Source organism: Dinoponera quadriceps, unplaced genomic scaffold (genome assembly GCF_001313825.1).
Source record: "Dinoponera quadriceps isolate SergipeBrazil2010 unplaced genomic scaffold, ASM131382v1 scaffold1280, whole genome shotgun sequence".
NCBI lineage: Eukaryota > Metazoa > Arthropoda > Insecta > Hymenoptera > Formicidae > Dinoponera > Dinoponera quadriceps.
In genome coordinates, this window is record NW_014555813.1 from 788,375 (window position 1) to 813,203 (window position 24,829).

The 24,829-nt window shown below is 46.9% G+C and overlaps 2 protein-coding genes across 8 annotated transcripts in view; one reads left to right on the forward strand and one right to left on the reverse strand.

The window, feature by feature from the left end:
- The window catches only part of LOC106745458, a 30,946-nt gene extending 22,856 nt beyond the window's left edge, over nt 1–8,090 (forward strand). Inside the window, exon 4 of the mRNA XM_014621070.1 lies at nt 233–8,090. Within this exon, the coding sequence (XP_014476556.1) occupies nt 233–1,961 (1,729 nt within the window). The 3' untranslated portion in view covers nt 1,962–8,090. The remainder of the gene's footprint in view (nt 1–232) is intronic.
- Nucleotides 1–24,829, reverse strand: part of LOC106745457 (E3 ubiquitin-protein ligase MYCBP2) — a 232,053-nt gene that overhangs the window by 39,010 nt on the left and 168,214 nt on the right. The gene's annotated exons all lie outside the window — the stretch shown is intronic.

Consider the following 24,829-nt stretch of genomic DNA (forward strand, 5'->3'; position numbering starts at 1 on the left):
TCAATTAACTATGAACCAATATGTAGTCAGTGGAAAACAGATGCATCCAATGAGAAAATTAATCTTCTGAGAATTACTGAACAACTAATCCCCTCCCCTCTCCAGTGAAAACGGATGTGTTGCAAAATCCGTTGATTACACACCCGGTGGAAATGACACGGAGGACAAAGAGACGTTAAAACGTACGATTAATTCTGTTCCATCACACACATCCCCTTTTGTCCACGCGCAGATTGTCCGAGGTGGAGAGCGGCGCCATCAACACGTCGGCGGCGATCGTCACCTTCAGCAAGAACGACTTCCAGCACTTGCGGCCGGGCTCGATCATGCTGCACCAGTGGAACCACATCGCGATCGACCAGAACGTCTTCATGGAGCTGGAGGGCGACGCCATCAAGGCGGAGGTCAGCAGCACTTCCGCCCCGAATTTCGAGTTCTCCTTCACGGGCAATCACATACACAAAGCGGGGCCGGGCTCGCTGAAATTCGCGGCGATCTCGCAGAACGTCAACTCGGCCCACGTCGGCAACAATTATTTCAAGGAGAAATGCCACTGCAACCTCGAGGATTGGATGCGCGAGGTGACGGGGCGCAACAGCTCGGTCAGCTGGATGATGGACTCCAGCTTCTGCGTGGTCGACCAGTTCTTCAACCAGTGCCTGAACCTGCCGCAGGGTTACATGGCCATGCGGAATTTCACGCAGCTGATTTGCACGCAGCGGGACCACGTGAACTGCGAGAAACCGTCGCCGAAGCCGGAGCCGAGCGTCAGCCCGCCCAACGTGGGCCCGCACGTGTACCCCCGGCAAAAGAGCTTCTTCGACATGGAGATGAGCGAGACGGAGCAGTTGGAGCGCGAGAAGAGGATCATCGTGATCGTCTGCGTGGTCGCGGTCTTCATCGTCGTCGTCGCGATCCTAGCCTCGGGGATCCTCTACATGCGCCGGCGCGGCGTATGCCCGAAACTCACCTCCGTACAGCTGATCAACTTGACGAGTTGGTTCTCGTCCAGCAACGGCATGACCGCCGCGACCTCCGCCAGGTCGATCTCCAGGCTGAGCGTCCACGAATACGCCGGCCTCCAGCCGGAGACCAGAATCCTAGAAGTGGAGCCTCAGCCGGGAGATACGGAGGACGACGACGAGGACGGCGACGTCTACCCCTACACGGAGAACAAGGCGACGCAGACGTTGCCGGAGGAGCTGACGGAGGAGTACCTGAGAGATCTCCGGGAGAGGCTGAACGACCCGGACGACTACAGTCAGGCGAGGGACATGATCGAACATCTCTACGACCTGATCAAGGTCGAGGAGAGCTGCAACAACAACAACGACCGGCAGCCGGTGGACGATCAGGAGGAGAACGCGTACGACATCATCCGGCCGAGGATCAGGAGAGCTCGCGGCCCACCGAGGCCCTCCGTCACCGTCGGCACGAAAGCCCCGTCCTTGGAGAAACTCCTGCCGAACGGCATCCAGGTGAGACCGCCCATCACGGAGTACGCGCAGCCCCGTGACCAACGAACCAGCGATCAGAACCACCTTTACGCCGAATTGCCGGGCGACGAGACGGTGCCGAGCACCAGTCGGCTCTCACAGCCCATCCTGGAGAGCTTGATGGGCCGGGCGCCGCAGCCGTTACCGCCGGACGTGGTGAACGATCACCTGGTGGCCGACGAGCGCGCCCAGAGCCCGCGGCTGGAGCCCGGCAGGAATCACCAGACCAGGCCGATGAGCTTCCTCAAGGTGCTCGGCGAGAGTATCCGGGGCGCGACGAGCAAGATGAACGGCGGCAAGAGGCCGAATTCCCTGCTCTGCGAGTACGCCGAGCCGTCCGACGCCACCGCCCACTTGTACTCGGAGCTGCCGGAGCCGCAGGCCTCCACCAGTAAGATGGCGAACAGGCCGTTACCAACGAAACCCGATCAGGATCCCGTCGCCGCGAGCGCGGCGAAGGCGTAGCCCGGCCAGGTGTCCGTTTATCTGTGATATACAAGTGTAGTGTACCGCGAGAACGGCGTTCTTTCTCGCTCTCTCGCCGCGAAGACGGGAGAGGAACTCCACCGGTGTACGTGTGTGCGTGTAAGCGCGAGTCTCGCCGAGAGAGAGAGAGAGAGAGAGAGCAGTCTGTGTGCCGCGACAGAGCGGGAGAAACACGTCGGAAATTAGTGCAATTCACGCAAGTACACGAGTCTCGGCCGGATAGATAGGTGCGCGCGTCGGGGACGAAGTGTCCTTACTTTCGAACCGCGTATGAATGAGGCCTCGTTAGAACAATCGCGTCGCCTGCCTTACGATTTCGTTTCGAAAGGGGAGCAGAAGTCGCGGCCAATCGACCAAAGCTACGCTTAATTGCGAAAGTGGTGGCAATGAGGGTGTCGAAATTACCGGGTCTCACCGCGCTATTCACTGGCTGTTGCATTATTCGCGCTCGGGACGGGCTCTGACGAGAACCTCATCGTAGCGTCCTGTATTAGGGAATCCCGCTTCGTTCGGCGCGAGAGAAAGAAAATCGACGGATCTTTATTTATAATTATATCCCCGACAAATGGATGTAACATAAATTTATATAAATATATATTATATATATGTATGTATGTATACTCGCTTCGTCAGGTATTATTAAATAAGCATCTTACAGCTCACGTATCCGAAACATTAATCGAGATCAACAGCGAAGCCCGCTTCAACGAGAGTCCGACTCGTTTCCCAAGCGAGATAAAATTCGACGAAACGCACCGGTGAAGTTTACCGAAGAAGGTTTACGAGAGTGAGTTATGCCCTCCCCTCCCCTCTCTCGTTCCTCATGCACGCACATACACACGATCGCCGATCCATTACCGAATTGTTTCGGGCAAATACGAAGAGCGCGTACAGAGAAGGCTCCCCGTGTATACGGGATATTTCCCTACGTTTCCACGATCAATCCGCTTAAATGGGTAATAAAACACCACGACGCGGATCCAACGATTAGATCTCCATCCGGCCCTCTCTCTCTCTCTCTCACGAACAAAGTATCGCGCTGCAGATAACCGCGACGCGCTGTCCGTCCATGGAGCCGCGTTCCAATGCGAGCGGGTACTTATTCGTAAGTTCACCACCGCGCTACGAAGCGTTCATCGATTTCCCCTATCTAAATCTCACGTTCGAAGTGCAACGCGCGCCCTCGCCCGTCGTTGTCTTATCGCAAGGAATTTTACGATTCAAATAGTCCCCTCTAGACGCGACGTCTCTCTCTATCTCTCTCTATCTCTCTCTCTCTCTCTCGCTTCCTTCCCACCCCTTATCTCCCTCCCGCCGCACATCGGGAACGGTTTCGGGTTCAAGGGTCGTCACGGGTACTCACCCCCTCTTCTCCCCTTTCCTTTTTCTCCTTTTCCTTTTTATCAAATAACGCGCGCGCAGCGCTGCTCCCATCGTCGGAGGGAGGGAAGCGGCTCCGGGGAGCAGTAGCGGACTCGCGAGGAGCAAACGGAGGAAACGATTCGCCTCGGCGTCCCCGACGAAAGCCGAGAGATATTCTTAATCTCTCTCGGGGCGCAGTCGGTGTATATCCGCGGCGAGACCAAACTATTCCATGAAGAATGTAAGAGGAACAAATAGAACCGGGCTAGCCGGGGCGGGCTGCGGCGCAGCTGTTGACGTCTAAACGGCCGCCGCTCTCCGCTTCTACGGACGGTAAAACCCGTAGAAAACTCCGGCTCCGTGTCAGGGAGGTGCTACAAAGACGCACGACGAGCGGCGACGGGAAAAAGTCCGACGGAGGAATCGGTGGACGTAATATGTCTCTCCTAGGACGATCAATTTCCCTAATTTCGCTCGGGTCTCGCTCGAGAAATGCTCCTCTCTCTCTCTCTCTCTCTCTTTCTCTCTCTATCTATCTATCTATCTCCCTCTTTCTCTTCCTCTCTCATATTCTCTTTGTGCCCGACGTGTCTCAACCGAGTTGTAAATTCGTAGCGGGAATTCGCGCTCGCCTAGTAATTCGTAGTCGATTTTTCCTCAGTGAGAATTTCATCTAAGACCTAATTATCGCGCTATTTAACGTCGAAAATTAAAGCGCCCCGGCAAATTAAATGTCAGAAGCGTAAATGAATGATGGGGACCTTGCTCCTCGATTAATCCGGGGCCAAATGTGTTTTCGCGATAAAAATTTAATTTACTGGAAATTGCCAAGTAATTTTGCGCTGCTGAGAAATTAAACAACGCGTTGGCACAACGAACCAAACCGGGGGAGGAAGGGGGAGGGGAGAATCGACGCATGTGTCACGTGTTCTCGCTAAAATATGAATTCCATTTACCGATATGTACTTTTCCGAGAATACTTCGCATGTATATAAAGAGATACATATTTTTTCCTTGTCGCACATATTTTCGAGCCCGTTAAATTATCTTCGAATATATATTAACTTACATCGTGTAGTTACGAGAAATAATAAATGAATCATGTCTAATTCCGGGATTTACTAATGTTTCCCTCAAAATGGCGAATATACTATCGAAGTGTCCCTGTTGATGTTTGCATCCGCGTTATCGCGCCGCTAATTATCTCGCGTTGATAAAACAAGGGAAACGTGTTGCGTGCGATTAGAAGAACTCGCCAGTCACGTTACGTTACAATCGAAAGTAGGAGGGAATAGAGAGGTCAGAAAGGATTTCGACATTTTAACGTAAAAGGGGTGGAAACAGATTGTATTAATCGAAGTGTGAATATATGCACGATAAATCTGCGCGTTATCGAACAATCATTCCATCCGGGCAAAGCGCAAAATAGAATTTCTTACGTTTCTCCCGCCGAAGTCGCAATTTTTCGCGCGTTTTATCACAAGGTACTTCGTCGACAGGTTAAAGAGCGATACCAAGGCGCGCTATGCGAAGCTGCTCGCCCTATCGTGCACCGATTCGTGGGATTGTTTATGGTCGGCCATTTTTCAGATAAGAGTGTCATTTTTCTCGAGACCGGCTGCTCGTCGTGGAAAGTCAAGAGAGACGGCCGAACGAGTTTTCAACTAGATGCAATTTGTTGCTCTCTCCTCTACCTTCGATCTCCGCTCCCGCCAGACAGTGTCCCGCCTCGGATTTATGGATACTTATATATTATTTAATTTATGGCCGGCGTGTAAGTATACGCCCGTATCCATCTCTGAGAAAATACAAACGTGCCGACATATATCCCGGGAAATATAGATGGAAGCGCCTTCGAATATGTAACACTGTGTAATTTATCTCCAAACTTGGCGCGTGAAACTGTTACGAGCAAACCCACGCGAGCCTGACGCTCGATTTGGAGAAAAAAAGTAATTCCCCGCGCAGTTTGTTTGTATTATCTCGTTTGCGTACATTTGTTTGTGACATCTTTCGCTCCGCCGTTTGTGTACTTTGAAGTGTAAAAAATTCAAGGGGTTGAGGGAGTTGGAGAAAGAGTAGGGAATATTTGAAATTGCCTGATATCGTTCTCGAAAAAGCATCGTGTGCTCGTCTGTGCCTTCTCTCACGAATCATTTATATTTCAAAGCATTCGAAACTGTTTTCACTTTTTTTTTTAATCCGTCTAATTTTGTCATTTCTTGAAATATCTCGTAAGAACTAGAACGGCATTCGAGGAAACGTCGTTCTTAATCGCGCCTGTACCTCCTCCTTCAAATTTCATTTTAAAGTATTTCAAAAAATGACAAAGTTACGACACTTCGGCGGATTTTGAAAACACTGTAACTCCGAATACAAAAATCCAAGACAAGTGATATCTATGGAACACCAAAATGTGAAGAAACAATGAACGGTTTCGATCCCGTTTAAGTCTTCCTCATTAATATCGAGCTCGGCAAAAATGATCAAAGAGTACGCTCACATAGGATAGATATTTACGACTGCCGAGTATCGAGAAGATTAAAACATGAAATATAAGAACAGAACAGAATATAAGCCAGAACAGAAATTACAAATTATGAGGCAATATTTCAAAGAATAGTAGTAGTGCTGTCAATTTCGACTACCCAAATACTCGAGTCTTTCAATAACTGAGTATACGATTAATTTCAGACGTTACACACAGCAAAAAAATTACTTGCACTGCGAAGAAAAGCAGTTACTCGGCTAATTTTTGTCTTCTTTTAAGCAACGGTTATCTTGAACAAAGAATATTTTCTTGTTCATATCCGTCGCAAATATTATATATTAGAAAAGCTTATGATCATTCATTCAAAAGAAGAAATTGCTCTCTCTTTATTTTTCTCTGTGCACAAATGATCGATTTCTCTAACAGACGACCGTTAATGATAACGTCTGAAATTGTCCGTACACTCGGTTACTCGGAAAGACTCGGCCACCCGGTTAGTCAAAATTGACAGCGCCAGTTGCAAGCCTCTCTCCGCGCCAGCCGGAATTCTGCGGTCTCGCCGGCCTGCAAAAAACACAGAGTCCCTCTTGACCAAAGCCGCAGCGCGTTCGGCGGAATCGTGGACACGGGAGGAAGTCGCGCGAAAAATGACCGAAATCGTCGGGACAAAATCCGCCGGCGAACGAACGGAATCGACGGTGCGAACGGCGACGCGGCAGGGAGACTTCCGGAAGGCGCGAATTTTCCGAAAATCGCCGCTCGAGCGAGCGCGATAGCGCTCGCAAAATGCCGCGGAGCGGAATAGGTGGTGTCCGAGACGGAAGTGAATGAGATCACGGCTGTGATCCAGCGTGCTCACACGGGAGGAACATAATCCCGCAGCCAGACCCGGCCCGAGCAGGCGACTCTCTATCAGGTTTCATCAGCGAGCCAATCATCTCATCACTCGGATGGTCGTGCTAGCGTCCGATTCGCCATGCTCTAACCCGTTTCTCTGGCCCCTGACCTAATCCCTGTCGAGAGATATACGGAGCGGGAAAATCGATCGAGGAATCGCCGGCGGACATCTCGCACAACGACTGGGTTATCGAAGTACCGAAATCATGGGGCCGATCTGGGGGGCTTAGCCTAAGCCGGAGCTTAGATCGTAAATGGATTTTCCATCGCGCGACTCCGGACCTCCTCCCCCCCTTCTATCTCGCTCGCTCGCTCGCCCCGTGTCCGGGAAAACAGCTTATGCGACATATAACGTGTCAAACTATTGTAATTACCGGCGAAACTGCGCTACATTAAAGGAGAGATGGTACCGACACGTGCGACACGGGGAAAAGCGATTGGAACTCGCGCGCTGAAAGTCCGCAGCGGAACGACCACACAACAGAGACCGAAACGTTCAACTTTCGTTTCTCCACAAGTGTGCGGCCTAAAATACGCTGGAGTTAATTAACGCGACGTTTCGCTACGTCGCAACGTACCCCGCGATCGTTCGATTCGCCGCGATCGGACGCCGAGGAAGAGAGAGAGAGAGAGGAAAAAAGGGTTTCCCGTGTCTGTCGATTAACACGGACAAATGCGAGCCTGAACGGCCTGAAAAATATGCGCATCAGCCTATATCAGCTCTCAGGTGCTCGCGGCGGTTGAAATGTGATTTGTACGTTCCGATATTACGCCCATGCGTTACAATGGCGAGGTATGGGCACGAAATAATATTGTCCCTTTGATCGATCGAAACGAAATGTTTCGCCCATGTTTCTATTTTGCCGCCTGATGATATATCGGGTGGCGTGCCCTTAATATACGCCGTCTGCTTCTTACGATCCGGTGTGTCACCTGTCGCAACGATATTGCATCCGGAGATCTAATGGACCTTTAAACCGAACGTCTTTCTATATAAGCTAACCCGTGTCATCGACCCCACCTCCTCGCGAAAGAGACATTTCCTCGAACGAGTTGCTCACGGAGGGGAGGAAGCGAGATGTTCCTTCTTCCTGTTCTTCTTCTTCAGAAAGAAAAAAAAAAAGGAGAAAAGTGTATTGGGAAATCTAGGCAATGCCTGCGTCACGTATTCACGACTGTCTGTCTCCGACATCTCCGAACTTGAAATTTGAAGAACGCGGAAGATAGTCCCCCTACTCCAAATGTAACGCAACGGTCGATTTTTTTTTTTCGTAAATACACGAGATGTAACAATCGATACGTGAGAAATATTTCGCGGATAAGTATTCGATTCTTATGGATAATAAAATTACGTTCTATGCGGAGAAAAAGATTTCTCCATATTTAATAAGATTTCTTTAATTGAAGTAAATTCGTTTTTTGGAAGAGAACACACAAACGAACGTTTGATTCGATAAACAGGATTGCATGGTTTCTCAAGCAATAAATACATTTCTTTTCTATTGTCATCCAAACATTACAATGGTTGTCACAAGCAGTAAATTATTTAAAAGAAGGGACGCTACGTTAGTAAAAGTGTAGTTAAAGCACCTCTTTGTTTCAGTGGAACAATATTTGAAATATAATTGAAATTTTTCGACTGAAAACGAAATATTATTTCCTTCAAATAATACTGTTTTTCTATCAAACAGCATGATTCACTTTGGTTGAAAGAACATTTTCATTCAAACAAAATGATATTTGATATTAAATTACGTTGTTTATATTGAACAAACCCAGGTCAAACAAATGTGTATACGAAATTTCAAGAAACCTTTTCCTCTGTGAACACGAAGAGGATTTTTCTGAAAAGCATTAGTATTTATAAACTCAAAAGGTATTCCGCATTAGCTAGCCGAGCTAGCATACGTCGTTTGGTAATATTTCGTTCAAAATATTTAATTGAAGTACGGAGAACTCTTAGCACACATGGTAAAATGTTACACCGTCCGGTTAAAAAGATGCCGAAGTACCAATTGATTGCTGTGTAATATATAAATTCTCCCTTTAAATATGTAAATATATCCCGCTCGAGCGATACCGTACGGCACGTTATTCCGCAATAATTCTCCACGTGAGTATGAAAATATGTTCGATTTGACCTTGTTCCCCGAGTTACAGCGAGCTTCGTGTTGCAATAATCTTTCCCTAAAAGCTAAAATGCTGCAATTTATTTCGCTCGACCTCGTCTACAAATAAAACGCGCGATATCCGACGTATAAAATACAATCTCCCCGACTCGTTTTACGGACATTACTCGACATCGTTCGACAAGGGATCGGTCGATTCGTGAGATGCAAACGCACCGAAAGAATAAGGAGGCCGATGACTGGACGTTTACGAGCTTGTATCGAGATACGAGCTAGACGGATATTTTGAGCGTCTCTTTTCAAAGTAAACAGCAAGTTGTCGGAGAACCAAACTCACCGTAACAACTAGGAAACAAGGTTAAGCCGGACGGTATGTTTGCGGGAACTTCTTTCATCGCCGGTGAGTGCCGAATCCCTGCCTCAAGTGGTTTCCCACATGATGTAAGCTGTGAGAGTTCACCGTTGAAACACGTTTGTGATAAATTCACAAGAACACGGCTCGTTGCGAGAGAATATTGAGCGTTTCGCTGTGAATAACGTTGCGCCCATGATTATTTTATTCCTCGGAGAATCGGGGTCGCGCCATAGGGGAGGACGAGTATTGCCGGTGGTTCAATCTCTGCCGACCGATGTCGATTCAGCGACACAGAAAACCGCCCCTTCTCGCCCCTCTCGGGTATTCGCGGAACGTCGAATAAATCCTTAAATATTTTAAGGACTTACCACAGGACGGGCGTACTTATCATTCCCGACGAGGCTTTCCCAGCCGCCGTCGTCGCGGTCGACGACGAGCCACGGATAATAAGGGTGCATCCACGAAGCGTTTGCCAGTCACGTGTTGAATCTCGAGGCCTCTCGCGAGAAAAACGAAAACAGGAGAGACAAGAAACAGGATGTCGTTGCTGCGTATACATATACCCCTCGCTCGGTCGGGCGCGCGCGCGGAAACCGCCGTGATAATTATAAATATGAAGCAGAAAGTGCATTCCGTTCGAGGCGAGCTTCGTGCACCAGAAATAATGCGATTCACCGTCGTCGTGCGTAAATTCACGTCGAGATATCGCGCGAGAAACGTACTACGGGCGAGCAATAATGCGTTGCGCGGCCGCGGAGACAGCGGCGTGTATAAATAAACGCGGGAGAGAGACGCGTGCCTCTCTTACGCCGAATTAAAGTCGATACCTCCGAAATCCTCTCGAATAAAGACGCGAGATCTGGACGACGACCGGACGATGCGTTCCCGTTATCCGATTATTTGTTTCGGCTGAAGCGACTCGCGGAGGTCTCTCCGCCAGCGAGAGATTTGCCGCTTCGATCGCTGTTGTACACCGAGAGGAAAACACGATTAATCTCGCCGAAATTACAGTCACTTCCGGCGCCAGCCTTTCCTCTTTGTTGTCCCACAACAAAGAAGCAGTGGCGGCAATATAAGCACGGAAAAAAATTGCTATTTTCGAGTAAATGCTTGCTAAGGAGCATTGTAGTAATTTATTTTATTTGGGTTAAGTAAATATTACTTGAATACACTACACCGGAGGAAAAAGGTACCATATAAGTAATATTTACTTAATCCAAATGGAATAAATTAAAAAATAAATCACTGCAATACTGCATTGCTATAATGGAGAAAAACAATTTTGCCGTCATAAACGGCAACCATCGTTGCTGCTGCATATTCGTTACGGCAGCAATAGAATTCAATTGGCATGATCAAATTAGCGAATTAATCGTAATTAAAGCAGAAACAATTTTACTGCGACAGCGTGAAATTTGCTGTACCGTCAAATGAATTATTTTTCGTGTGAATATTATTCGGCAGTAGATGAAACGATAATCACAAGTACCGCGGGCACACTCGGGGCAGTCATGCGAACGGTACGATTCGTGCTTTGTTAATCAGATCTCACGAGAATACAATAACGTCGTCGGCGAAAACGGCCGATAGTGGACAGCCTCGTCGTCTTCGGCGTTACCAATTACCTTCTTCCACGTCGACGATATCGACGACGGGCGCGAAGAGGCGGGACAAAAGCACTTCTTTATTGCGAGATCCGAGAGCGCGCGTTGCGCTTTGCAGACGGCGTATCGGGCGAGCGCGGCTCGTAGCCTCCCGCGTTCTCTTCCCCATTGAAATCTAAATATACCCCATGATATTAATAGCGTATGGTGCGGCGGTGGCAGAGGAACCGTTTCATACGCCCATGATGCACACCGGCGGCCCTCAGTCGAATGCAGAAAGGCACATTCCAGGGCGGGACTCCGCGCGCGAACCGGCCGACAATGCGCAATCCTGAGCGCGCTGTACGCGTCAGGTACAAAGATTGTTCGAACTGCATCCGGTAATTGACGGAAGAAGCCTGCGACGATGACATTTTGAGAAGGACAACTTTCCGCGAAGTTCGCGCAACGATGCACCTTGCGAACGCAGAGCGAAGGGAAGGAAAGAACGGGGAAAAAGCAGGATCGGGAAATAACGCGTTATTTGCAATCCGTTGGCTCTCTTCGGGTCTGATCACCGAACCGGCGTTATTCGCGAGCAAACCGCGATATCGTGTCTGATTTATTTATTTAATTTAACAGTCGATAGCGCCATCGATCCATGTAGTTGACGCACGCGCCGGCATTAATAATGGGGCCGTGTCTGAGAAACGAGAGTCTAGGCGGAGGTCAATAACACGTCTCTTCTCGCGATATCGATAACGCGTGAGCTATGGACGCCTATATTTTGTTCTGATTGATCGTCCGGTCATCCGGAAGAGTTATCGACCGCTCGGCTCGGCCTCGAAGAGTTATCGCGCCACTCGATTTCCACTGGAAACGCTCCTCCACGGACGGCGGCGTCCTCCCCGTCGGCGATTATTCATTTCCTACTTACTTAGCATCATCGATTACGTGGCGTGCCGTCGCCTCGCCTCGCGAAAAATGCCTTCGCGATTAGCGTAACGCCGCGATGTAGCCGCGGTTTTCGAAGAGACAGACGAAAGGATCTCCCTCTCTCTCTTTCTCTCACGGGAAAAGAAGAATAACTTCTTGTAATAATAGCGCTGGAGCGCCGATCAAACTGTAGGAGGACGCGGAGGTAGAGCAGGAGGAGCGATGAGATCATCGGGGCGGAAGTGATGTTTGAATGGAGTTGAGAACTTAATTCATCTCGCTCGCATTCTTTATCTCTCTTTTTCATCGCCGCCGTCGTCGTCGTCGTCGCTGCCGTCCTCGTCGATCATAATGCCCCCGTCGCGACGTGAGAACTCATTACGGCGGACAAAGTGGCAATTTCGTCGGATTAAACGCCACGAAACGGGCCCGCGGAAGGACGCGATTAAAAGTAAAATGCATTACGATGGCCGGCGATTATCAAATATTTCGAGGAGACGCGCCGTCGTCTCGGCTCCCATCCTCGTCGTCGTCATCGTCGACGGGACGGACGGTTTTCAACCTTAATCCCCGAGCGAGAAGCTGTTATATCGTGGTAATCTGTGAAAATATAGAAAAACTTGGCGCATTTGCACGAGAAAAGAAAGGAGGAAACATCGGTTGTGAGAGCCCGTGTGTACCGATCGCTGCGTGTGTACTTTGCGAGTCGCATAAACGTCCGCACGGTAAACAATTTCGTGTAAATAACGGCCCACTGATATGTTGGTGTCCCTTTAACACGGGAATATGTTGAAAAGTACACAAGTATGCGTCAGATTGACATATTCGACGCGTTAATACATTACTTTCTAATATATTCACACATTAAAGTAACACAAAGATTTTAATTGACCGTTATTTACACACAATTTTTTACCGTCTATCTGCATGTGACAAAATTTTATTTTTAATATTCTGTAATTAAGCAGTATAATTTAATTTTATAATACAAAAACAGAAACAATGGGAATAACGTGATTTATCACCAATGCGTAAGCGTGCCATTGAATATTGAAAGTGGATAGAAAATAAATATTAAATATGTTGTATGAAAAATAAAATAATTTCAAATCGAGCGAACGCATGAAGGGGCCAGAGGTCTGAGAAGACGACAAAAATTACAGTGACCGCGCCTCGCGGTTGACGTCACGAGAGGATGACACGGAGATTTATCGGCGACGGGCAGAAAGTCGGCGTACCAGCTGAGCTCCTTCCTCCTCGTCGAGAAAAGTTAACGCTCGGAGGTTGGAGCCTTCCATTCTAGATGGCAACACGCTGCCAAACCGGCTTCCACAGGCGATGCATCACGTCGTGATGCATGCCGGGCATTCGGGGTCAAAGGGCCACTGGGTCATCCGATAAACTCGAGCGCCGGTCCTCATGAAGAATTCGCGCGCGCGCATCCGCCGAAGAATTCGAATCAACTGCGGCGGCGGCAACAGCCGCATAAACGGAAGGTAATGCACCTCGTGGGTGTTTACACTTTATGTCATCACGCCTCTACCGACGGTCCCGTGGGTTTTGCGCGGAAAGGAAAAAACCTGCGCCCATTTCGGGATTAATTAACGGGAGAGCTCGTTAAACGGCTGCTCGTTGCGGAAACTGCGGGCCGATTAATTGATGATTAATGGCGCAAAAGCGAAATCGGCTAATTAGCTCTCGGGGGGTTCGTAATTCAGACGCGGGCGTTTAAGATAACAAAAAGCGCAAGCGGTTTCAAGTTCACTTGGTCGGTTTATTTCGTCGCGTACAGATTGATCTACCCTTGACACACTTCGGCAGCGCGATAGAACAGCGCGTGATACGATTTAAGCGCGTGTGATGGACGTACGAATGTGTATATTGACGAGCTTTCATCTACTTTATTATGCTCCGTTGGCTCGATTTCGAAATATATCGCAGAATACATGGAATTTCCTTCCAATGGCATCCGTAAGCGATCGAAAAACAAAATTGATCTCATTTATCAACTCATCGTTAGTTTAACTGAGAGGAAATTAAAAAAATTAGAAAACAATGGGGAATCGATAAGTAATAATTTAACATTAGGGAATAATCAGGAATCAAATTGAAATAATTAGGGATTTTTTCCAAGAAAATGTTATAAAATTTCGAGGATTTTCCAAGATTTTGCCAATTTTCCGTTTATCTCACAAGTGCATTTATTTTAATCGTTGCAGTACGTTGAACCGTGAGTACTGTCAGTGGCGTTCACATTTCTAAATCAGTTTTTAAACCGTTAATAATAATACATTGGATTGTTAATTTGAAAAACAGATGGTATCTGTCCCCTCAAATGTTCACGCGGAAATCATGGAAGAACAATTATTAGATAGTATGATATCTATTTAAAAGCAATACTCATTCAGAACGTACTTGTTAATTTTCTCATTATGAATTTAGATCGATATCAAATTTGCGCCCGTAGTAGAAAACGAACGGACATACCGTCCGTAATGTTTAATTCGAACAGTACACTTGTCTCGTCATACAAATCGTCCGGATTGATGCCGAAATTGAAGTTTGGCTGTTGAAATGCCTGTCTCTGTATTTTAACGTGGCCCAAGGCGGATCGATTTTGATGTCATTCTCCTCTTGTGAGTTTAAAAAAGCGAATAATAAAATCGAAATGAAATTTTTGGCGCGCAGGCACGCTGAAATAGATCGAACGCTCTGTGTTCGGTTACACGTACGGAAAATTGGATGAGACGCAATTTTCTGCCCATCGTACTAAATCTGTTTCCCAAGTTTCCAGCGCGCGTGCGAACGTTGGCAATATAGGAATTCTGGTTTAATGAAACGTACAGGTGAGAGAATAGTTTATCCAATATATAATGTCAGAGTTAATAGCTTAGAATTCATGCATTTTAACGGAATTATCAGAAGGTTTATGATCCAGAATTTATGTATTTTTAACGTCCAAATCCGACGTCTTTGTCTTTTCCTGCCACGAAAGGGGAGAGAACATTAAAGTGAAAATTACGGGATTTATTTACGGAGACTTTTCGCTCGCGATTCTAATTTTATCTCTTTTTATTTGCCGCATTTTGTACCGTTTGCCCCCGTTTGAATTCAATTCGAATTCGAACTTCAAGCTTCGCAATATCGGTAAACAAAACTTAAATAAATAATCGAATTCCTATATTTAATACGCGTAACCGTTTTACACGGCAAACTATATATATACACATTTTAGTTAAATTTAATAGGGGAAGGAATTACGTAGTTTAGGCGCGCGTAACTAAGTGCAAAAAGTATTGACAAATAACGAATTACATCGGTACCGTATCAAAATAATCACGATGAAATGGAAATGCGAACTGCGTGCGAGAGGTTAAATATCAGAAAAAAATATTTATCTCGTACAGCATCCGGCTTGACACTGAAACTGAAATTCTACGGTCATGATTCTTGTATCCGTCAAATCACGGCTTTCTTCCCCCCTCACCTCCCTTTCTGCCCCCCCCCTTCTCCCTCTCTCTATCTCTTCCTATTTTTCAACATATTCTTTCACAAACTAGTGTTGTTTCACAAAGATCCAGATAAGGTTATCGGGCAAGTTTTATCTCATTTTATAATTTGCAAATATTGGATCGATGTAAATGAAAAAAAAAAAACGATTGTAATAGCTTCAAATTGAAAGAAGAAAGCCTTCACTGCCAAAGAGCGATTCGATAAAAATTAATTAATACATCATACACAGTACCAAATCTGACTCACCGCGTTTGTAGATCGTTTCGAGAGATAATCGAGAGATATACCGCAACGCTCGTTTACATCGATCTAAATTCCACACGAGAGAGCCCGTTCCATTTTTCTCCTCTTTTTGTACTCGCCGAAAATAAATTACGCAATTTTCGATAACGAAATAACGCGCGCGCGATGCCGCGTCGTATTGTTTGTTTGCTGAAAATATCGTAATATCGGGGAACAACGGGACGAGACGTCGAAATTGCTCGAGAGTGAGGAGAGGACAGGAGAGGAGACATGATGAGGGGAGGGAGGGAAGACGGGAGTGGCGGTGGTCGCCATATCGCCTTCTTGTCTACGATTTTGCGGCGGTGTGCGTCCCCGCACGGAGAGAATCGCACGATTCATTATTCACGGCTTTAGCCCCGTTTCGTCGGTGTTCCTAATGAAAGATAAACACAATCAATCCCACCGTGGCCGAAAGAGGGAATATTATATCGGGTGGTCGTGTAATTTCGTAGCCACGGGCGATACGGGGGCCGCGCACCCCGGGCGCTGTTTTCGTTTCATTATACCATGCTTCAGCGGGTTATCATCGCGCTAATTATCCGTTCAAAGGGACGGTCCTCCTCCCCCCCCCCCCGAATCGAATCCCCCTAATTGGTGAGGAATCTTTTATCACGGGCTGTCTCGATTTTTCCAACCGGTGGGGGGGATCAAAAGCTTTCGGCGACAGACGCATACCACCGCTAATGCTGTGTGCGTGGCGTGCTTGCGACGAACACACAATGATTCCCCGGCACAGAGCGCTTTCGGTAGGCGCTGCATTTCGGCCCCTCTTCCTTTGTGTTATCCCTGCATGGTAATTTAGAATCGCCGGGCGATCACCGTGGGGTGATCTCGTGTGATTTCAGACACGCGTCGCAGCGCAACGGCGCAACGACGGCGCGGTCGTGAAAATGCGCGCGCGGATATTACGTTGTAAAAAAGAAAAGAAAACGAAAAATCGATCGAAACAAACTCGAGTCGAGTTGAACGAAACCAATTACGAGGTCGTACACGGTGAGCTAACCGATTTTTTCGGTAAAATTTCATCCCTTTTATCTCCCGTTTGAGTAAGAATAAGCTGAAAATTCAGTTTAACGGAGCGATCACGTGACTCATCGTCGGTCGGTATTCAATGTCTGAATCACTTAACTTCCCATCGGAGGTAGAGTTATTCGTATTGCGCAGTTAGACAAACGTTTCGGTAATTGGAAGAACATACCACATCATGCGTACAATTGCGTTGCGGCTTTGTTAACCTTGCGCCGTCGACTGAATAGTGTAGTTCAAATTTCCACGTCGGACTTGTTTGTTGATCCGACAGGATTTTCACTCGATTTTACCCGCGCGATCGGTTTCTCCCCACGGCTGAATTCAGGCGCAGCCCTGAGATTCGACACTTTTCCCTCGATTTTCCTTTTATTTTCCCGTCCGCACATACATACGTCCGTATCAATCGCGAGCAACACGGGCGTTTTTTTATTTTTTTTTTTTTATTAAAGGAATAACGACCGTGTTTATCGTTAAAGTGCGGAGCATTTATTACGAATGAAATACAATGGAGTTTTGCAGAAACGTGCACAACGGGCGCCACGGGTAACGAGAGCGATACAAATTTAATGTCGAGCGTACCGTTCGAACTGCCCTGACGGATATTGAATTCTGTAAATTCATTCTGCGCGTCGGATGTTTGGATATAATATTAATCTTGGAACACGCGCGCGGAGTAAAACGCATTCGGCGCGGCTTCATCGTTCCACGTCGAATGTATCCGTTCCGCAATCAGAAGAACAACATTCGGTGTATACGCGATCGGCATTTCCACCGACCCCGTCGCGCCGCACGTTGCTGCCGCGCGGCGCTCGTTTATATTACCGTAGAACACGCGCGTAAAGCCGGGCGATGTGCAAAAAAATCATTCGTTACTAATGTCATCGCGGCTAAACCGGTAACGTAATGTCGCGTCTGTAAATAACGGCGGGACGGCCAAGGAAAATTCCGAAATCGCCGCTCGCATCGCACGGCATCAGCGCAACAACGCGATTAACGCTGCTCGAGGACGACGCGACGCTGTTCCGATCGTTTAACTTCACTCACGCGCATCGCCCATACATTTTATTTATATGTAGATATATATATATATATTTGCATCATATAACGGGCAATAACGTTTCGCGCGAACCTTTTTTCCCGCCTGAAAATTTGCTCGCTCTCTTTATTTCCGTCATTAATTATCACTTCGATTTGCTTGTTCGTTCGCACACGATTCTCTTTTTCCTTTCTCTTTTTTTTTTATGCACAATCGCGTGCACATGGCAGGTGGAAAAAATGTGGACGGCAAAAATATAGGAGGCGACGGGGATAAGAGAAGTGGAGGGGGGCGGGGGGCGACTGCGGGGGGCGAGGGAGAATACGGGGTGGACACGAACGGCCAATATCGCCGCCAACTATTAACCCGACGCTATCGGGCCGAATTCGATAGCCCCTCTCGTATTAGTTAAAGAGAATAATGTCAACAACAACAACAACAACAACAGCGACAACGGGAGCAGTGATAACGTCAGCGAGAGTTCGAGAGTTTCCTCGTCGAACGCAATTCGCTTAAGCGAATCGCGAAACGCTCGACCGAAAAAGCGCCTCTGCAGAAATGCACGCGGGCGCGTGCGTGCGTGTGTGCGTGCGTGCGTGCGTGCGTATGCGTCGAGTATCGCTAGGGGAAAGCGAAAAAGAGGGTAAATAAATATTCGATAAAAATTGCGATCTCGTTATACGCGGAGAATATGAAAGGCCACTGCCACATTGGGGCTCTTTCAGTGCTGAATTTCGATACTAGATTATTAACGACGATAACCGCCTATTTTTACCGCTGCGCCCGCTCGGTTCAGTCCAATCGGTTCGGTCCCTTCTCCACCGAGAGATTTATTACGGGGATTATTTACGTCCTGTGTCAACATGTACGTCATGTAAAAATGAACGAATCTATTATGCAATTCGACGTAGCAGCCTATGTTTCTCGCCGAAAGACTGCGTCTTTCGAGACTCGCTCGAAATTTTTGTTCGTTTTCGGGTCGGATAATTTGATCGGTTTACTTTGAGGTTGAATTCGTTTGTGTGTGTGTGTTAGATTATTTTAATTGATAGAAAGAGAAATGGTTTCCAAGAAAATTTAGTCTTAACTCTTACGCGTTGCCTCGGCTGCAGTATGACCAAGTTTGAACTCGTATAAGTAAATTATACGAATTTTTCTATTTTCTATCACGGCATTAATGCAAACTTATATGACTAACAGTACAATATAGAAATAAAGTTATGCGCGCTAAATCACATGTGGATCATGTACTTTTCACACAGTATGTGTACACCGTCCTCTGTATGAAAGAAAAGTAATCTATAGGGGTGAGAAATTCAAAACACTGAAAACAGCCATTTCATTTGCACCAATCTAATATTTCACTGGCTCCCGATTTTTGAGCCGCGCAACTGATTTTTCCACTGCAATTCCCGGTACTTTATACCTAAATTATCGAAACATGGTGGTATCACAGTGACTGGTGGCCATCACGGCATTCAACGTGTCGAAGCGAAGTAGCGCGACGTTCCCCGGTTCCGACTAACCAGCTTCCCACGTCGGTGAAAACGGAACGATCATCGCTGCGCGTCTATCCGCGTGCGCAGTAGAGACCCGACAAACGGACAATTTTCTATTTCCTCGTATTGTCTTGCCTCGCCGGAGTTCGTTCGTTCCGGCCGGTGCGCTCCGGGCGATTTTGCTCCTTTTACAGCTCACCCCGGGTGGCTCCGAAGTTTGCTCCGACTCGCGCTGAGAAGCTTCTCGCGGGCGCGCGCGAGAGGAAAAACCATATTAATTACCGCTCTAATTACTCGCGCCGAGGCGCGCGCGCGGATGTTTTACGAGCTCTCGTGCGTTTAAATCGAATAAACTCGGGCACGCTCGAGCCCGATAATTTTCTACGTGTATTAGCCGCGGGTTAGGGAGGCGAGATGAGAGCGCGAATTCGCGCTTCCGTTTACCCTCCTTCCTCCGCCTCGTTCTTACCCTCTTACCGACGCGAGCGCCCGCGCGACGGTCGCGCCTGATAAATCGGTATCCGCGAAAGTTACCGATTAATTTTCTAATTAGTCTCGCGGCGGCGCCCGCCGTCGCGCCTATATCGATCGGCGCGCGCACCGACGCCGGGCCGTTTGTCCGCGGCGCTTAATTGCAAATAGTTGGTTGAAACGCGCGCGCGGATTCGTTCGTCGTAACGTCGGCAGATACACCCCGAAACGAGGGCACATCGCTGCCCCGCGCGGCTTCTTAAGTTAAATTACCGGCGTTGTTTAACGAGCGCTATTCGTTCGCCGGGATCTTGTTAAAATTAACGAACGCCGTTCTTTGGCAGGGCCGATGCTTTGAAAACGATGGCGCGCCGGATGTTTCCCCTTTTCCCCTTTTTTTCCTTTCTCCCCCTCTCTCTCTGTTTCTTTCTCTCTTCCTCGCGCGTCCCTTTCCCTCTCTTTCAACAGTCTTGCTAGTTACGAGTTTAAGGACGGAATAAAAATACGATGGAACCGCGACGCGGAGAGGTTTATCGACGATAGAATCCCGTTGTTTTAACTGGCTAATTTCGTTGGCTTTAACAAAGTCAGCTTAATGGGAAATTTCCTTTTTACCCCGTCACGGTTGCCATCCCGCCCGCCTCCCCACCCCCAACGTCGGGCTGAGTGCGCGACGGGTTTAATTTTAAAAGCATCGAACTCGCGCGCCATAACAGCCTCGTTATATATTCATATTGTCGCGTGACCGATCATAACGCTCAAACGTACCGTCGACACCTCTGAGGAATCGGATCGATAATATGGGTTGGCCCGAGACCACCTACGTCAGAGGCTGATTTATATTTAAACGGTCCCCCTTCTCTCGTCGATTTCAGCCGATTTCGTATGACTAAGTATATCCTTGCACACACACACACACAAGTGTACGCGCCTGTCGTGAATTCAATCGTTTGTTTTATTACAAGTCGCTGGATAAGTCGTATTTGTTTTCCGGCGTTGTCAAAATTGGAAGTTTTCCTTCTGTCAAACATATCTCGACGGAATATGTAAATACACGAAAGAGAAATTTTTCCTCCATCCATAGAGAATCGCGCGTCCTGCTCTATAAGTCGTTTAATAAAATATTTCGCTTTCAAGCTTGTCGATATCTGAATGTTCTATCAAATGCATGTATTGAGTCAGTCAAAAAGTTCGATTCTATTCCCGATAAATAGTCTGGTAAGCATGTAATGTAGACAATAATGTCGATAATATCTGTGTATTATATATTGTTGTCAAGTGATAGCACATTTCACATAATGTTTATTAAAAAACCAAAGATATTTTTTACGTTAACCTTAGACAGGTTAAACGCATCGTCGGCAATTGACAACCAACGTGTTAACCACATATAATGTTTTAATCTGAATAATAAACACTAATAAAAATATTCTTTTCTTACTAATAATATTATTTGAATTTGTGAAATTTGCAAACCTAATTTTCTAATTATTATTTTCGAAAAAATCTTAAGACATATGCAGGTGGTTCTTGGCTTCGATGCCAACGAAGATGACGAGATTCATTCGAGATAATCCCACGAGATAATCTCAGAACACGATGAATTCAATGGCTGGTCCGTCTTTAACTATCACGTAGTTCTGTCTGACGGTTAACGTTAAAATTAATTCGTTGTGATACACTTAAGTCTTAACCGCACCCAGTTTGCAAATTGCAATCTTCCTGGCGGGATAAACATGCTGGGAGGTGTGCTTCTTGCTAGAGGCTTAATCGCCCGACTTATTTATGTAGGGTAATTAATTGGCCCTACGTAAATTCAGCCGTGATCGCCCTGCGTGCGGATTAGGCATTGCGCGGGTGTTTTTATGCCGTTTCTCTTGATTCCTCGTTAGGCAAATAATTCTGATGAAGGCGCGGCTTCCTCTGAGCCAAGCGCGAGTCAGAGGACCTTCTCTCTCTCTCACAATCGGAAATTAAATAAACACGAAATTACAGAAATAAAATTCTCTATCTACCTATTGAATAACCGTGGAATCACATAAACGAAGTTGATATTACTTGCGAAACTTTGCGAAATATTTTTTGCCATAATAATCCCTGGGGAATGATCGTTAAAACCATCCGAGGTGGGGATAACCCCTATCAGAGATATTGAAGTAACGATATGGTATCCCGTCGCATCATCTCATTTAAATGCAAAAGCTGACGTTACATGTAATACGAGAGCGCAACGATATCACGTTCAATCGAAAAAAAAAAGGAGGAAAATATTAGCTTGTTCCCGCCAACGTTTGGTTTAACCACGTATAAGCACAATTTGAATCCCGACTCGCCGACTAGTCCGAGTCGACGTAAAAGCAAGACTTACGAGTATATAACGTACTTGACACGATTATTCGTCAAAGAGCTCGGCACGATGTGAAATAACCCTTAATGGACTCGAGATGCCGACGTGGACGATAAGCTGCATTTTCAGCGGGATTGAACTCGGGGAGAAAATCACGATCGTTATCGACCCCTCTCTCTCTCTCTCTCTCTCTCTCTCCTCGTTTTAGTCGCGATTGGTTTTGCGCACGGTGCCGTATGTATCAAACCGGTCAGACTTGCGAGAGCGTGTTGGTCGGCGTTAAAGTAAACACGGCATAAATTTCAAAAAGTGCATTGTACAAACGCATCGCCGCATAAGCGCGCAAGATTAAATACGTTTGCATAATACGAAATTACATTGCTCGCGAAGTGAAATTATCGGAGATTTCTGAAATATTCTTTATATCCCGCTCTCATAAATATTCGAGCGCGCAGGCAAAATTTATTCCGCTGGCGTAATACACGCGCGCAGAAAGTCGAAATTAAGTAAACAAGATATTTTCACGCGCGGCGTGAAAGTCTGATAATTCGGCGGGCATCGATCTGACCCGATGATCGTGTGACACGTTCCGCGACTGTACGCCGCTGAATACATATACGTTCGCGAAACATCGCGTCGACGAATTTTATGCTGTTACTCATCGTGTATTTGACAAATGGTTCCGCGTGATAAGGACTCTCTTTCGCGCGCGCTGAATAATTTATCTCCCCCGCTTGACCGAATAATTGCGGCCCATCCGAATGCGTAGCAAGTTTCTATCGAGTGGGTAATCGGTGTATTTGCGTTTTCCTATTTGCCCAGTAATTACAGTATCAGTTGATACACAGGAGTAATGAATTAATAATCGAATACGTATGCGCCGCACGTATTCCTGTTTCCCCACACAATGGATCTATTAATCATCATTTTATTATAATGCCGCACCACAATTGCGCGATAAATGGCGTCGTGTGTGTGTGTGTGCGCGCACGTATGTTAGTTATCAAATCAGAAATTGCGCGATAAGCCGCTTTCGCGATTAAGCGATCGAACGCTTGAACTCGCGACAACATTTACTCGCGAATTACTCCTTATTATTAACGGCCCCCGGTATCCGATATCCGAGTACCACGGTACTGCTCGGATATCCGAGTAGTAATCGGATATTTCCCGGATAGACGGGCGTCTGGCGTTGTTATTTTGCAAATTACCCCGACACTCGAGTGCTGTGATTAGTGCACACATAAGTGCCTGGCAAATATCGACGCTACGATAAATCGGCTATGAAAGTATGACAGTAACAAATGGCAGGTTGGTGCAATTCGGATGTTATTTATAAATTTTCATCTCGAGTGTCCGTGTGTTTGAATAATATTCGAGTATATTCGAATTTTTTAAATAATCATTCGGATATTTTCTGGATACGCGCAGGAAATTTTTCTTGAATATTACAGCACACTGATAACATCATTTACTACACGTATTGCGCGACTAGAATATACTCATATTGAGTATTGTGTGTAACGTACAATTATTAATGTGTATGCTTTGAGAACAATAGAAAAACGGGATAATTGTTGTGTATGTGATATAATATAGTGTCTACATAGCGATGTATAGTTGTAATCCTGTCGCTCGCATTGCTTTCCAAAATATACCATACTGTCCCTACATTACTTGAAATTGTTTCGACGTTATAAGCAGAGAGAAAGCTGAAAGCGGTCGCGGACTCCAGGATTTCAGGAGATGGAGTCTTTTTGATACACTCCCTGAGAAAATGCGTCTAAAGTACGATGGGTTAGATGCACTTTCTCAGGAAGCGTATCGAGAAAAGACCGTTCCCTGAAATCCTAGCGGCCACAGTCGCTCTCAGATTTCTCTCTGTTATAAGCATATCCTAGCCGGACAAAACTAGCGTGGTCACAGGGAAAAAAAAGTTTAATTGAATTTACCAGACAGTGATCAAGCGAAAATAAACGCGTTTTCGTTGAAGAAGACAGATTTTCTGGACGTAAGAACCAAATTCAGACCGCAAGGAACACAAATTCCATTTCCTTCAACCAAGACGCGTTTGGTCCGTTTACTATCCAGTAAATTCAACCCAAATTTTTTCCCCCGCTTACTTTTCCGGTTCACGAATATGTTCATATCTTCGAGGAAAAATCCTCCGGATATCCGGTTATTATTGCGCGAATCACCCGAACAGTCGCGAAGACTTACACGAAAGTACCTAAGAGAGAATGCAAGAAATCAGCTTGCAGGCCGTAGCGAAAATCAACGACAGATGGCGAACGATAACAGATTAGCCGAGTATTATCGTGATTTCGGGCTTTCCGGCGTTTCGGTCGTTCCGGTTCTCGAGTAACCACGGGTAGTGGCCGCGAATGCCAGCCCCGGGTAGATACCCGACTGTACTGACAGCATCGCCTAGCTGTGTCGCTCACCGCTATTTTCCTAAGTATACAGTAATGGCAAGCGATCGTCACTAGGACGGGAGACATTTGCGCGGCGCCCATCCGAGCGACTCCAATCCAAGTGCCATTCGGCCATCCGGGCTCTTATCTCGCTCGCTAACTCGAAAAGTTAACAACCAGCCGGGATACGTACGAACGTTTCGTCGCTTCCCGAATACCCTAATGTACTCCCGCCGGCGATAATGACCTGGCCCGTCTACGGGACGGCCTCTCTCTTTCTCTCTCTCTCTCTCTCTCTTCCTTTCTCGATGGCTCCGTGAAGTTGGCCGTGCGCGAGATAACGCGTTCGAATCGCGCGTCGATCCGAACCGGCGCGGAAGTGATTTTTCTCCTCTCTCGCGTCGCGTCTCGCGCGCTTACTTACTACCGTATTACCCTTTCCTGCATCTTTCAAGCTCCGAAGCTATTAACGACGATTTCGAAGCGGGCCCGACCATTAA